Source organism: Cydia amplana, chromosome 7 (assembly GCF_948474715.1).
Source record: "Cydia amplana chromosome 7, ilCydAmpl1.1, whole genome shotgun sequence".
Taxonomy (NCBI): Eukaryota; Metazoa; Arthropoda; class Insecta; order Lepidoptera; family Tortricidae; genus Cydia; species Cydia amplana.
Genome location: NC_086075.1, coordinates 3,865,719 through 3,883,352, shown reverse-complemented (window position 1 = coordinate 3,883,352; position 17,634 = coordinate 3,865,719). Strand labels below are relative to the sequence as shown.

General features: G+C 36.2%; 1 protein-coding gene across 1 annotated transcript in view; it reads left to right on the top strand.

The window, feature by feature from the left end:
• The first annotated feature begins 7,987 nt into the window (after positions 1-7,987).
• Positions 7,988-17,634, top strand: part of LOC134649378 (uncharacterized) — a 34,908-nt gene continuing 25,261 nt past the window's right edge. The window contains exon 1 of the mRNA XM_063504107.1: positions 7,988-8,377. Coding sequence (XP_063360177.1) covers positions 8,360-8,377 — 18 coding nt within the window. The 5' untranslated portion in view covers positions 7,988-8,359. The remainder of the gene's footprint in view (positions 8,378-17,634) is intronic.

Sequence of the window (17,634 nt, the reverse complement as noted above, 5' to 3'; positions counted from 1 at the left end):
CGATTGACGATGTCTACAATGACTGATGATGACGAAAAATGCTTTTGACGATGACGGCAAATAACTATACTCATGCACTATAGTTCGTTTTTAGGGTTCCGTACCCAAAGGGTAAAAACGGGACCCTATTACTAAGACTTCGCTGTCCGTCCGTCCGTCCGTCCGTCCGTCTGTCACCAGGCTGTATCTCACGAACCGTGATAGCTAGACAGTTGAAATTTTCACATATGATGTATTTCTGTTGCCGCTATAACAACAAATACTAAAAACAGAATAAAATTAAGATTTAAGCGGGGCTCCCATACAACAAACGTGATTTTTGACCGAAGTTAAGCAACGTCGGGCGGGGTCAGTACTTGGATGGGTGACCGTTTTTTTGCTTGTTTTGCTCTATTTTTGTTGATGGTGCGGAACCCTCCGTGCGCGAGTCCGACTCGCACTTGGCCGGTTTTTTTAGCATTAGAAAGAACTTGCAAGTAGGTAAGCGATCTTGACACGACTTTTAAAATAAGGTAAACAATCTTGATGTGTCTTTTAATTGAAAAACGCTTTTTAAAAATCAAAAACTATTACTTATGAAAGCAGAAGAATATAAATGATCGTATTAGATTCATAATTGTTACATATTTGCCGTAACTTATTTTTAAAATGTGTTTTTCAATTAAAAGACACATCAAGATTGTTTACCTTATTTCTAAAAAAAAACGAACTATAATTTAGAGGAACTTAAAAAAAAAACACTAATGGGGTAAACACACACAGCACCTAAAGTAATATCAAAATTATTTAATTAAGCATTTTTTACATTTGTCCTCATGGACATACCTTATACTCTCATGAGTATAAGGTATGTCTTGACCACGTTACAAACAACACAACTAGACAGAAAACAACAAGAAAGACCGATGATGTTGTTAAGGGCCACAAGAACCCGTCAAAATGCCGCTGCCATACAATCAAAGCCAAGCTCTCATTTTCAAACGGCACGCTTACAATATGTGAAACTTGGGATGAATATTAACGTAACATATATATGTTACGTTAATATTCATCAAATACGTTACGTATACGTTAATATTCATATATATGATACATATACCATATACCAGGCATAGGTATGGTACTAGTTTTCGTTGCTAAAATATGAATACCAGCGGCGGTAGCACGGCGGCATTTTTATCGCCTGTCACTATGCCTGTCACGTTCTAACAAGTATGTAAGTGCGAAAGTGACAGGCATAGTGACAAGCGATAAAAATGTAATCATGCTGCCACCGCTGTACAAGGAAAAAAAGCGAGTAACTACCTATAGGTACTTTATTAGTTTTGTACGTAAAACTTCTGCTCGTTATTTTGACAAGGTTTTATCGCTGACTGTACTTTTCTTTCCATAGGCAACTAATACTCATCGACACAATTCTAACAACCCCAAACACAATTAGTTTGCGTTGTTTTATCACAGAGCTCCCATGGCCACGTCCTGTCTCCATCATCAGATCAGCTCCAAGTTATCGTAATATTGCAATGTCATCCTATTTACATATGCAAATTTCAGCTTAATCTGAAATCGGGAAGTGGGTCAAATGTAGCTTCCACGATTTGACCCACACTAACAAAATAATTAATACGTATAGGGCAAGTTAAATAAAAGCTTGTAAAATATACAGTGTTTAAAACTTTAATATCCCCATCACCATATGACAAAACCTTATGTCATAATTTATAACATCAAGATAATCAAAAACGGCGCGAGCTAAAAAACCTACTAAACGCTTTTGTAACACTAAACCACAACGACAAATTCCAACCTTTTATCCTTAGTATTAGAGTACAAATTCCTTTGTAATTTTTATAAAGGTTTTCCGCATCCATGCACTGATTCTCTGGTAAATTGTCAACATTACTCAGTACAGCCGACATCAGATATATCGGAGCGGCCAAGGTGCTCATAAAATATCTGAACACGCCTCTATTGTCAAGGCGTTAGAGCGCGCGTTCAGATATTTTTGAGCACCTTGGCTGCTCTGTAATATTATTATCTGATGGCGACTGTAGAAGGTATGGTGTGTTCACACATCTCTTGACAAGCAATATCTATATAATTGACATAAGTATATAAAGTGAACCGTGTTGTAATTGTAGTATTTATTGCATTTTTCTATTATGACAGTGTTAGCGGAGTTGGTGCAATGACTTTACCTACCGGTTTTTGAAGTGAAAACTTCTTTAGCGGCGCTGTGCACTTTTTGAGGTGGGGAAAAAATGTTAAATTCGCGACAGATCACGTGACCGTCTTACGACGGTCCGGACGGACGGACACGTGACCTGATCGAAAAACTGTTACAATGTCATTGAGTTTTTCTTTATTGATTTAAATGCCATCTAGTGAGTTTCCCTCTTACTGGTATTAATATAACTCGAGTACTAACAGTGATGTGCTTAGGGGTTTCAAGTAATGCGACGAAATAACGCTAGGTGGCGTTAACCTCAATTATACATAGTGCTGCAGACATTTTGCACTAGTCATTGAGTTTTCACTTCTGCCGGCACTCCCGGAGTGCAACCTGTTGTTTTTTAGGGTTCCGTAGTCAAATGGCAAAAAACGGAACCCTTATAGATTCGTCATGTCTGTCTGTCTATCTGTCTGTCTGTCTGTCCGTCTGTCTGTCCGTCCGTATGTCACAGCCACTTTTCTCCGAAACTATAAGAACTATACTGTTGAAACTTGGTAAGTAGATGTATTCTGTGAACCGCATTAAGATTTTCACACAAAAATAGAAAAAAAAAGCAATAAATTTTTGGGGTTCCCCATACTTCGAACTGAAACTCAAAATTTTTTTTTCATCAAACCCATACGTGTGGGGTATCTATGGATAGGTCTTCAAAAATGATATTGAGGTTTCTAATATAATTTTTTTCTAAACTGAATAGTTTGCGCGAGAGACACTTCCAAAGTGGTAAAATGTGTGTCCCCCCCCTAACTTCTAAAATAAGAGAATGATAAAACTAAAAAAAATATATGATGTACATTACCATGTAAACTTCCATCGAAAATTGGTTTGAACGAGATCTAGCAAGTAGTTTTTTTTAATACGTCATAAATCGCCTAAATCATAAATGGCCGCTTTTTTATTTTATTTAAAGTAACTGCCACCCTGGATAACTTTTCCAAATAGAGATACTTAAATCTCTAGGTTTCGCATGCAAAGTAAGTAGTAAGTAAAGTAGTATGAGGTGAATAGGGATAAAACCTGGAACGAGAGTTACTTGACCATTTCATAAAAAAAACCGGCCAAGTGCGAGTCGGACTCGCGCACGGAGGGTTCCGCACCATCAACAAAAAATAGAGCAAAACAAGCAAAAAAACGGTCACCCATCTAAGTAAGTACTGACCCCGCCCGACGTTGCTTAACTTCGGTCAAAAATCACGTTTGTTGTATGGGAGCCCCACTTAAATCTTTATTTTATTCTGTTTTTAGTATTTGTTGTTATAGCATCAACAGAAATACATCATCTGTGAAAATTTCAACTGTCTAGCTATCACGGTTCGTGAGATACAGCCTGGTGACAGACGGACGGACGGACGGACGGACAGCGGAGTCTTAGTAATAGGGTCCCGTTTTTACCCTTTGGGTACGGAACCCTAAAAACTACAAAACAAATTGTATAATATGAAATCTACTATACAATCACGTGACACTATTACAAGTTTTACCCATATTCACTCCGCCATCCTTATTATAACCCAAATTAAAGCTAAAGATAAGATAAAAGATAGTTTATTCAAGTAGGCATAATTACAATGCGCTTATGAACCAATGATATTATATAACCATAGATAGGTTATACTCATACTTGAGGAGCACAAAAAATACTTCCATATTTATTTCTGTGCCTACGAAGAAATCTATTATTTTTGATTAGTTTTCTCATTACATCCATCTTTGTCACACTCGTTGTTAAACATAAGGTCGTCTCTTTCTCTTTCGGTGTGCGGGAGCTCGTTAGCACGTGCACATTTCTCGCTTGTCCAGCCGCGTCTAAAGGAAACTTGTCCTATTTGTCACAAGTTCAGCGCTTCAATTTTGGAACGCCTATAACCTATCTTGAGTTATAAATCATTGTTATGAACGTCAAATAAGGCTACACCGGCTCCAACCCTACACCTCTGCCCCGAGAAGATTTAAATCCCCCCTCAATTGGAGGAGGATATTGACGGTATCTGTTACAGTCTAATTATTCTACATAGGTAGAGTCTGTTCGGAAAGAGAAGAGTCGTGGAATGTATAATTCCCAATACGTTCTGCGAGTGTTCTCTTTCCGAACGGACTCTATTTCTCTATAGAAATATCTCTTTTTGTTAAGCTGTTACGGAATGGTTATTGGATTATTTTGACGTGTAGTTCGAGCTACTTTGATGCTGACCGTACACTGTTATAGTTTGTAGCTTTCTAGTAGAGCCCCAAGGCTTATCCTATTGTCTATTGTTCAGTAAAACCGCACGTGCTACTTACCTGCAAAAAAGGGTCCTAATTATTCTATTTGGCACCTGAGCGCGGGCTAGTCCAACGCTCAAAAAACCAGAGGGGCTACCGGGAAAACCGAAATTCGCAAATTGCGGGGATCTTTCTCTGTTACTCCAATGAAGGCGTAATAAGAGTGACAGAGAAAAATGCCCGCAATTTGCGAACTTCGATTTTCGCGGTTATAGCCCAGTGTAGGTGCGCTCTCCGATAACGCGCCTTTGTTACGCATCTCGATGACACATTTTAGACTGGTTCTGTAGCGTTCGACTCGCCGGCACTCAGTAACCGAAGTACTGATTTTTTATGCAGGTGGTTGTGGCACGTGGCACGAGCGGTTTTACTTAACAATAGACAATAGGATTAGCCTTCGGGCTCTATTAGAAAGCTACAAACTATAACTGACAGCTCGTAAACTTTATTACAATAGCCATAAGGTCTACCGATGGACAGTTAAGAGGGTTTCTGTTTGTACTCCTGTTCCCATCTTCATCTATTTCACCCCTTAGAGGATGATGAAATATAAAATATAATATAAACATGCATGCATGATACTTGCATGATAATAAGTAAATTTAATCTATATGCCACATTTCACAATTTTGTTTCGGTTGAAATGGTTACGTGGACGGAACTGACACGATTGAGGATGTTGCATTGATGTAACACGAAATTTAAATATTCCGATTAATATGAGTACTTAATACTAGGTAGCACGTTAGTTAATACTAGTTAGCATACTGACATTACACTGAACAACCCTCTTTTGTTTTCAATTTCATATATTTTCTTAAAATTACATCTTCCTTTAGTTAATGTATGTACTAAGATGTATTCTTAAGAAAATGTTTTAAAATGGAACCAATAAGGTTAAACAAGGCCAAACTGCAGTCATTTTACAGTCCGCTCATACTAGCTGAACGGAAACAATTAACGACAATTTTTGGGCAACCGCATTAGGTGTATGACCCAGCTAATAGCGCAGCGAGCGCGAGTCCAACTCGCACTTGGCCAGTTTTTTACAATTGCATTTGCCTTTGATTAGACCGTTTAAAAACTCAGTATACACTACAATTTTACGTTAAGCCCCTCTTAACTGTTAACTGGGCTCGCTTGATGTACAACGTTGTATGTCGCAAGCGACATGTACCTACTTAAGTTTAATCCGTGTTCCGAATCCGGGGGCGAATTAATGAATTTCTCAGAAATTGTGTAGTTTAATAAAGAGGAAAGACGTAGTAGAGTATTCAAATAAGGTTTACTACAATATGAGGTTTTTGAAAAAAAGCGCTGATAATGATTACTTCTAAAACACAGCAACAATAATTAGATAATTTACGCATCTGTTCTGTTCTTGTCTTTACATAAGTATATTTTCAACCTATTTTGCACTTATCCAGAAACTGCGTTTTTTAATGACACAAAATTTTAGTAATTGAAACAGGTCTGCAAAATTTCAAGCAGTATAAAGGTACAACATATGAAATATTAGCAATAAGTAATGTACACTCAGCTGCAAAAGTGACCAATTTATGAATTAATTCCATTCACAAAGTGGATATGCTCTTTTGCAGCTTACACTAAAGTGGCAATTGATCAATTTTCGCGCTCGCTTTTCGATGTTTTGGTCCCTGAATTTTAGAGTGACCCGTATATAAAGGCACTCGCAACCCCTCTAGTATTGCAGGTGTACATGGGTGACGGTAGTAGGGAGATATTACCGCAATGTTCTGCCGCCAGAGTGCAGCACTAGCACCCATCGTAAACCATAGAGTAACTTATACATAATGTGCCTTAAACTGTTTTCACAGACAATAAAATATAACATTGATACAACAAGGCGGTTTCTTTACAAAGGGCCTACCGGGAAACGCGAAAGCTATCTGCCTCTCTATCACTCGAATATGCAAGAGTGATAGAGAGGTTAGATAACAAATTTTCGACTCTCTCGTTTGCGGTAGACCCTCAGATTGTGAGTAAGTTTGGTAGTGGCGCCCCTTACGCAGAGTTTCGCGTAATATTCCCTATGGCTTACCATCAGGCGATTCGTCTACTTGTTTGCCTCCTATACCATAACAAAAGTATCAACTCAACTAAGTTGGCACAATATATCGCCCGATGAACCGACGAAGACGCAAATGAAGAGGATGTTGCACCAAGATGGCGATAAAACTGCACTAATGCATATCGTATGCGCCTGCGCAACGGTGATCAGCCTTCAGATTGCACTTCCGTTACATTTAAAACTCATGAACCTATTTAGGTATTGGCTATTGTGGCATTGAGTAAAAGTGATTAGTACATTTCAAATGAAAAATAGTTGCGATCTGAAGATATATTGGAGAAACCAAAGAGAATAGATAGTAGTAAGAAATAGATAGTATAGAGGGTTATCGTCATAGTAAATTTTGTAGTCAGAGTAAATTTAATTCCATCTATCGAAACACGATTAAAACTAAAAATGAAAATGTATTAACCTTTTCGACGCCGTGTCAAACATAAAAGCTGTCACGCTGACGCCACGTCACCGAAGTGTCAAAACTGAAATTGAACTGTATGCATATGCACGTAGGTCTATGTTGCTCTGTGGTCTGTGACCGATTAATCGGTCTTTGGCGTTGAACTTACGGTGCGGATATATCGGTCATTGGCGTCGAAAAGGTTAAAAACCTGTGTAGAACACACATATGCTGATGGTGCGTAGGCCGGGTCACTACGAGTACGAAAAAATACGTCTACTAATTATCTAATCCATATCTCTGAAATTACTTATACATTTACTGTGTCGAATTTGGCATAGGATATTATTTATCTTGTAGGAAATCAGGGTGTTCATATAATTACCTATGCAAAATAATTACTTACCTAAGCCATATTTTGCAACAATGTATCTATGAGCCGGAGATATGTTGTAGAATCGATTGCATGTGATAAAACATCTGACAAACTAGGTATTAGTCTGATTTTAATGAGACAAAAACAGATGATTTTAATGACTAGCCTTACTTTAAGAGGTAAATAGGTACATTTTAGGTTTTGAAAAACTTTAAATAAGGGCCAACCCCGAAATGGCGAAAATAATTTTCTGTTAAGTACACGTATTTCAAACGCAAATTATACTCTGTCGATTTCTTCTATGCGATGGCATAGCATAAATACTTTTTAGACGATTTCGGGGTTGATACCACGAAAAAAGTGGATCATCAGATCCCTGAGAATATTACTCCTTGAAAATTTGTCCATTTTATTTGGAATTTTTATATATGACGGTAAAATTTAAAATAGTGCTATATCAATAAAATAATTGAAGATAGATGTATTGCGGCGGTTTAAAAAAATATCAATTAATATTCTTAACTTGAGTTTAATTAAGACGCAGTTGTTTGAAGTTTAAACTCCTGCGCATCATCGCAATAACAGTTTGGTGCGTGTCAGATAGAGGTGCTGTTCACCATTTTCCTCGTGTACCATATTCGCAAGACATCCGTTTGCTCACACCCCGCAAGCGAGTCCGTATGTCCAAATGCTGACCCAAATAACACGAGCCAAGATAACACCTGATGCTGTTATGCGATAATGCACAATATTGGCAAAGAGGGGATTTCAAGTTTAAATAAAAAGAAACGGCGCCGGCGCCGGTGAGAGTGACAGTGCATCGCGAGTCGCACGCGCACCGCCGCGCGAGAAAGTTTACTAGTTTTGGCGCCAACGTTCCGAATTCAAAAAACACTTTTGCTTTTTAAAACAGGAACAATCTGGCAGTGTTGTGTGTCTCGCTCTAACGTACTGGGTTGGATAGTGACGTGTGTAATTAGTGACTTTCGCTGTTTGGACAGGATGATGCGTTATATGAAGGTAAGGCTTGTTTACACGGTTAATTGCTCGCAGCGATTAATTTCTTTATAAGTGCTAATGTGACGTGGAAAGTTGGGGAAATGAATATGGACTGATTGATTTGAATTTGAATGGCTAGGTACCTAAAATGGATGTAGTTATAAAAATATAATTATGCAATTAATTAATGATGATTAAATATCTAATTTAAAACATTAGATCCTTTCAAAATTACAAATTCTTATGAAAAATGAAGTATTTTTTATGTAGCTTAACAAAACACACCAAAATAGAGGTGCCGCTTAATTAAGGGCAAACATACTTATAAAAAATAGGCATAAAACTAAAATAAAACAAGTGAACTAGTACTTCAAAAAAATATAACATACTAGCGAACTAATAGCAGAAAACAAAACAATAACTAGTATAACTGAGAGCAAAATAAACCAGATATTTGAGAGACAAAGTTACAATTACAACAGGAAGTTAAAATATATACCTATTTTTAAATCTAATTTGGATATTTGCAATAATATACTTGGTCAACCAGATCTTGACAGTAGAAAAAGGCGGCAAATTTGAAAAATGTAGGCGCGAAGGGATATCGTCCCATAGAAAACTTGAATTTCGCGCCTTTTTTTACTGACAAGATTTGGTTGACCAGCTATATTAAATTTATTTTCTACATGTCATGTGTATGTCAAATATAAAAACATACACAATCAAGTTAATCTTGTTTTTGTTTAAAATCATTAAATGGTATTCTTACGTCTCTGCATGCCCAATAATGATTAGATAACAAATATACTTATATATTTTGTTTAAGTATGTGTTCTATTTTAAATGATTCGCTTAAATAACGTTTATTTACATAATATTCATAAATATTGTATGAGTATAATTCCAGTCGCAGAGATCGTTCATCGTTCGTGCTAAGTGTTGAATTTCTGTACAATTCTTCATTTATTGTAGTATTGTTTCTACATATCTATATGTTACCTAGATCGATCCCAAAGTCATACTGTAACTTTTATGGGAACAATGAGAAATTGGAAGTTCTTTCACATGGAACATTAGTAACATTCACATGGAACATTAGCTTAAGAATATTCTTAAACAGTGTAGACAAATAAATATGAACTCATATCTAACTCTACACAACCCATCAATATAATTTTGACTTGATACTTTGTTCATATAATACGAGTAATATGTAAATGTCATAATTGCTTATAATTCTATTGAAAACATTACATTAAGTTTCCTTATACTCATTTCATTGTGAGAGGCTGTTTTTCACTAAAAAATAGAAATGACAGGAAACAAACATTCCCTTGAACAATAAACACGGCATCTACTGCTTTTAATCGTGCGTGTTGTATTGAAAACTTATTGTATAATTATAATATTGTCTTCGGTTACCGCGATATAGATACTCATGAAAGAAAGCTATTAAAATTGATTATATCGCGTATATTGAATTTATACTACATCCCGACGTTTCGAAACGTGAATTCGTGATTCGTATGTTACGTGAGCAATTCATATTTCAAATAAATAAAACTTGTCTGGTTAAAGTTTTCAACTTATCGAAAGTGGAAAACAGAAATAAAGGTACATAGAACGAGCTTTGAGCGATCATTCGATTGGCTACGGTATTGTGATGGATCGTATCTATTTCAACCAAATTAATTTTGTATGCTTCTTCCATACAAACTTCCATAGTAGTTTCTGTGATTAAAATGTTGTATTTACATCTGTGGTCATTCCATTTAAGTACATCTTTATACTAGTATGTTCCGCGCAACTTAAATTCGTTATTTGTTTTATCTGTATCTTGCAAATGCACGCGTCCATTGCCAAAGCATCAGAGGGCCTACCGCGAACACTGAAGTTCGCAAATTGCGGATATCTTTCTCTTTTACTCCAATCAAGGCGTAATTAGAGTGACCGAAAAATATGCCCGATAAATAACCCGGTAGGCCCTCAGATCAGCCAAAATTCATGCGGAACCGAAAAAAGCTCAAAATCATTACCACCGTACCATACTATTACCACCGTACCGTTGTGTGATTTACGATTTCGGCCAGGCCAGATCCCCAATCCATCTTACCTTTGTACGCTTCGTCTCCCACAGTGACTATTGATCATTATTTTTACCATTGTTCAAATAAACTTCAATAGATAAATGATATACTTTACACCCTCATAGTCCGGCCGTTGACATCGTTGCGTCGAACGAAAGTGAACTCGTCTTGCTTTCTGAGCCCATGTGTTCAAATTATAACTATTACAGCATTTGTTTATATTGACGTGTGTCATTGAGGCATATATTTTTCCTATGCAACTGACCATTACGATGCGTTGTTGGATAAAAATTACACAGGAACTGGACGTTTGAGTAACGTGATTTTTAAAGGCTTCAATGCAGTTTCAAGTCTAATGCTTGCTGCTTTGGAATGTTTTCCTTTTAAAACTTTTTTTCAATTTCCCGGATACCTACAGAAGTTGCGACACTCGCTTGTTTTTACATACAATAGTTGCCATTATTATACAATAACTTACAAACAACAATTGCCATTAGAAAACTTCTCGATAGCATTTTCTTTTTCTTTATTTCGATCAATATGCCTACGGAGTTTAAGCCATAGAAAGTCACAATGTGAATGGCAGTAGTGACATCTGATTTTGTACGCTGCGCAATATGAAAATTGCCATACGAAGATTTACGACAACTTTATGAAAATTCGCTTAATAAGAACTTGTTGTGATAAAAATTAAGGGCAAAATATGAACTCCTAGCATGACGTGGAATTTCCATATACATATTATAAGTCGTCATATTTAGTTTTATTTAATATTAATTTAATTTAAAGTAGATTTTAATTTATTATTAATTTAGTTTGTAAATGGTGTGTAAATAAAAGCACTTTTAGACCCAGTTTGCATATAGTTTAACATAATATAGGTGAGGGGTCACTTTACACTTAGTAAAGTTGTACAGTACATGCACAGTGCTAAAAGACATTTACATCAGACCCGTGATTCATATTTATATTATAGGTAATTTATATTTAAATTGGCTTAAATCACGAAATCCCAAACCAGCTAACATCCGGATAGAAGAAAAGTCAAGCCTGTGAATCCTATTCAAGACTATCCAACCTAAACATGTGTTGCCTACTTGCGCAAACGCACAAAACGCATCATCAGTCACCGAAGAAGAGCTGACAAAGACTAGAAACTCATTTTCTTCCTCTCGCAAACCAGTTAGGATAAAGATCTCCAAAACAACGTGTGACCGAGAAACCTAACAATGTGTCATATTATATAATGTGGATTGTTTACGACAATTGGTCTTGCTGTTTGGGACCGCGTAAACGTGCTGGCAAAATGTTATGTCATCACCATCAGACTTGAGAAATTACTTTTGGAATATAATATACTGGGTGTCTCATTTAAATCGGTCAGTATGGGAAAGTCTGAAACTATAAGACAGAAGAAGATCTGTTCTGAAGAACCATGTCATCGATTTTAATAACAAGAAAAACTGCATTCATACATTTAAAAAAAACCTGTACTCAAAATAATAAAAATAAGGCGGTAGTCGTTTCGAACACTTACTAAAATAAATTAAAGAATATGAAAACAATGCATTTTATTCGCTTTAGACATCATGTTTCATAGTATAATTTACTGCTTAAGACTTACACAATCGATATCTAAATAGAAATAGGTTTCGTTTTATTTTTCAAAACGTCCGGGTTCGATTCCCGAGCTTAGTACAGGTTTTTTTTTAAATGTATGAATGCAGTTTTTCTTGTTATTAAAATCGATGACAGGTTCCTAAGAACAGATCTTCGTATGTCTTATAGTTTCAGACTTTCCCATACTGACCGATTTAAATGAGACACCCTGTATACTGGGTATAACCCGACATACTTTATTGATGTTGTTATTTGGTCTAAATTGAGTAATAACGTTACATGTATCAAAATAAATTAGATATTGACTTTCTAACTTTTTTAAACGTTCGATGAAATTTTGTAGCGCCTATTTCCAAATGTATGATATTTGATAGATGAAACTAAGTTTTTGAAGATATTTTATACCTAATTGATGTCGGAATGTAGGAAAAGAGTTTGTCGTCGTTCTAATTAGCTGGTGTAAGGTAAATTTTAGCATTTCCTCCTATGTACAAACCGGATATAATTATGTTCATTTGTATTATCAAATCACTCCTTTTGTGGTCAAATTATGTTAAATAGACTTGGTCTTCATTTGAAATTTTACCTTCTATACACCGTGTTGTTTAAAACTCCGTTAATTTCAAGGATGCATACAAATGATGCATGCATTAAATTAAGTTAATTTCTCAAAGACACCGGTATTCTAATTAACTATTGTGTTGAAAATACTCATTATTAATAATTTATTTTTAAACAACGCTTATATGCGAGCGTGAACACGCCTTACGGTCTGTTTACATAATATTGATTAGTGTTTAGTACGAGTTCATACATTTACTGCTAAACGCAAGTACTATATCGAACGTTCGATGTGGTATTTCCGTGTCTATTATGAGAAAAGCATGTAGTTTACAAATCTCGACCTAAATAGGAATTACCAGCCGTGTTCACATAACTGGGCTGGCAACACCAGATTTCCTGGCCTTTATATCAATGTGTCATTGCTTTCGATCAAAACTTGCTAGCCGTTACTCGTAAAATGAGCTTTATTGCGCAGATTTTTACCGATACATATTTCCCGTTCTCCTAATATGACGTCATTACTAAGTAATTGCTAGTGGCTATGCTAAATATTATACTTAGTATAACTTACTGTATGACGACAGACTTGGCTCGTTTTAGAGGTGTTTACGTGTTTGTGGTGCAAGTATACTGTGTCATATTATTAAGACGAGGTGTGTTATTTCAAACACATCCCGAACATGAATGAGCTTAAAGCCAGTATAAGCCCTCTCAGAATACGAATAATTGTTACGAATCCTCTGTTCACTTGCGTCCGCGCAACCGATGGAAACAGGACCTGCATTTTGTAATATTACTAGATTTACTAGTATTTACCTACTCCTACTACGTCACCAATTCCAATGACAGTGTTGCGGGGTTATTAACTACGGCAAACCTGGTTTTTTAGACTGCAAACAGGGTTTTTCACATTGGATACGCGATACACGATGGCATATTTAGAGGATTAATTTTTCCTATAATATTTAAAACATATATATTTGAGATGAATTTACGCTTACAAGACTTAAATTAGAGTTTTCTTTTGTGCTTTTGGATAAACTGTATTACTGAAGGCTCATTGTAGGTATTTTTTGATCAAGTAACAAAATCTGATTTGAAATGCCATTTGCCTACGTAGAAATATCAGCTGAAGGAGAAATATTGTGCTTTGAGTAATATATATTCTTGTAATAATTTACGAGTACCTACTCCTCCAAAATTGTCCAATTTCGAGAAAAAAACGCCATGAAAATAAAAATTATCGGGGCTTGTATTGAAATCAATCTGAATGGAATTACCTAACTAGAGTTTGTTGCTTGGGGCAAGAAAAACCGTAGGTATGATTCCTCATAAGTGGTTCTAACTCTTGCCCAATATTGGATCCGACCTAACTTAGATTCTCTGCGCTCGCAAAATTATGGTTGGACTTTCTTAGGAGAAGCGTGACTCTTTCGCCCCATAGGTACGATTTGTAACGGTAGGTATACTTACATTTTTATTAGAGGGCTCCTAGTTTACGTAAAATAACTCAGAGCATAAACTCCAATGCAGACATAAGTAATGCATAAAACCGGTCGAGAGGAGACACGGCCACTTTCTTTCTTTAGTATGCGTTAATGGACACCAGAGGCCATTTACACTTGCAGATCTATATGCTTAATCACTTTTCTGCGGGACAAAAGCCCTCTAACTTTAGAAAATAGTGTGGTTGTATTTTTAGGGTTCCGTACCTCAAAAGGAAAAAACGGAACCCTTAACTTAAAGGATCACTCGTGCGTCTGTCTGTCCGACCATTCCCTCCGCTTTATCTCCGAAAGTAACTGGGTCTAAAATTTTGAAAAAAATACACAAAATAATTCTTTACCTATAGATGACAGGAAAACCTATTAGAAATGTGCAGTCAAAAGCGTGAGTTGGACTTCATGTACCCTTGGAACGCGAGTCCGACTCGCACTTGGCCGGTTTTTTTGTTTAACATTCTCAGTAGTTTTTTCACACAAGAGCTTTTTCGACCATCTCCATGTGTCGGGTGATGGAGATCAGCGGCAGAGCTCTGAATTCCTTCGGTTTCAGATAGCCTGCTCCAAAGTCCTTCATTCTATGTCTGGCGAGGGCGTGACATTTACACATTAGGTGTATAATACTGTCTCTTTCTCGTCGCCATCACACATTCGACAATCGGTATTTTGAGAGTGCCCCATCTTGGCCCAAACTCCTTTGGTTGCGTGGTGACCTGTAAACACCCGCCACGGTGCGTAGACAAGGTGCCAATCGTTCACACTCCGTAGCGTCAGTGGGGAGACACTCCTGACTTCGGGGGAACTCGGCTCCGTTCGGCTCAGCAATTATTAGGGTTGACACCCCTTGACGTCCCTTTGTACGGTAGTACTTAGTCTGTGGTAGCGTAACGTAGTTATCTCTCCCTATCACTCTTCCATATTTTATGCGACAGAGACAGTTGCGTTTCGTTCGCTATGTTAACGATAGGATAGGCACCTTATAATTTGGTGCATATATTCAATTCGTAATCGTAATAGTATTTTCTAACTGCACAATTTCCAGTATTTACCAATTAAAACCTTATTCGCGCTATCAAGCGATGCGTAAGCATCAATTTGTATTTCAAAAAATGTCTCAAAAGGAAGCCAGTTATTTGTCGTAGTTACAATTTTACGCGTGTATGGCCACGATGATTGGTGACTGTATGCTTGTTTATGACAACCTAGAATTTAGTGCACAAACACAATACATATTTGTCTTGTTATTTCTTTAGATATCTACACTAGCATTAACTGTTAAAAAAACTAAAGTAAAATCTGTTGTTTAGCAGGTAATTGAAATACAAAAGTTACATTAATTAAAATTAAAATTAATTTGCATGTTGACAAGTTTAACGCATCTGTGAGGTATATTTTTATTCTAATAACGGTTCAGGATTTTGATCAGAATTTTTTGATATTCCATAACTCGTATTGCGCGCGAACTCTCATGCGATTTCAGTTACATTGCAACAACGAAGTCAGTTACAACAATTCTACCGACCGATCAAATGACGAAATGTAATGAAAATTGCATGCGAGTTCTCGCACCGTCTAAATGAGCTTTAAGTCTCCGGACCAAAATTAAAATTATGAAGTGTTACCTATTAATCAGGTACCGAGTAAATGTAATACAAAAACAACAATCGTCAACATTTAACGTTAACAAACGAATCTAAATAAATAAATGCCGTTTCGTTCCACGCTAAGCATCATAAACACGCTGCATTCTATTCGGTGCGCGTTCCGTTTCGCGCGCGCTCGCGCGTGCAATTGAATCATTCGGAACCCCATCGCGAATGAATTGATTTGTTTAGTTACCTATCAGTGACGATGACCTTGCATTTATTTGTAATAAAATATGCGTGAAAAAGTAAGTAGGCAAGTACCTACCTAAGTCATTTTTGTAAGTAGGGATAGATGTCAAATTTACAAATGTAGGTAGGCGAGAAGACGAAGGGTCGATAATATCCCGTACATACTACATTTTAATTTCGCGTGTGTATCGTAAACATAAATAAATAAAGTTGCAATTGAAATGTTACTTTAAACGTGAAGGTATAGGTATAGGTTTTTATGATACACAGAAAACTTTGGAGAATCATTGGTGCATGCTAGAATAAAAAAAAACGACCGTGAGAATTTAATAGGTAGTAGGTAGATATATCAGTCATTTAAAAATCAAGAAAACCGAGGAAAAGGTGAACCGTGTGAGAGATGATATGAAAAGAAAGTATGTGAATGAGATAACGGGCGACATAAAGGTAGGTATGAAAGAATAAGTTTTTCGTTTAAATTTTCATTTTTGATACAAGTAATTATCTTTCTACAGATTCTAACATTTCTTTCAACAGATAACTCTAACAAACCCAAACACTTCCTGTGTCCATCATCAGATCAGCTCAATTATTGGCAATGGCAGCTGCAGAGAAAAGGTAGGGGGGTACCCCTGCATATAATTTTTTATGCAGGGGTGGTACCTTTTCTCTGCAGCTGACTGTACCATATTGCATTTGAGCCCAACTTACATTTGAGCCAGGGTTGAGCTAAATCGAATAATGGAAGAGGGTTTACACATACAAATAAGTATTGCAAGTTCTATAAAAGCTTGTTAAATACATGCTGCGCCGAACCTGCTGCCATTGCCAGCACGCGCGCAGTACCTATAATGTTCGTTTTTTTAGCATTAGAAAGAACTTGAAAGAAGGTAAGCGATTTTGACATGTCTTTTAATTGAAAAACACTTTTTAAAAATCAATAACTATTACTTATGAAAGCAGAAGACTATAAAAGATCGTATTAGATTCATAATTGTTACATATTTACCGTAACTTATTTTTAAAATGTGTTTTTCAATTAAAAGACTCTTCAAGATTGTTTACCTTATTTCTAATAACACCTAGAACAATAGGATAAGGAAAAATGTTATTTATTTAGCGCTCAGTGCAGTGGTGTCGGTTGTTGTAATTTAAATGATAGATTAAGTTGAGCATGTTATGAATGTAAGTAGTTTCTTAAGTTAAAAGATATGATATTCTATTGTTGTATAAAATCTACCGCGGATGGAGTATCGAGACAAACCTTACTGGTTTACCGATACTTTTGTAATTAAGATTAGATATTGTGTTGTAATTACCTGAATAAATAATAATAATAATAATGCTAAAAAAAACGAACTATACAGAGGTTGGTAGAGTTAGACCAAGACAAGTCTGCAACGATTTATACGTCACAATTTCATAGAAGTCTGACGTTCTTTAAGATAACACTTGCACGGCGTGTGCTATCAAAAAACTCGTGTTGCAAACTTGTCGGTTTAACTCTAGGTCCATTTCCATTCACTGTTGTTATCAGCATCTAATACAGCCAGCTTAATTTCTAGTATTTTTGTTGTTGTATTTTTTTGTTGTTAAATAATAATCCGAGAAAAAATACAACAACAAAAACGCTTATTACAAAATCTATTAATTTACTAATTTATTACTTA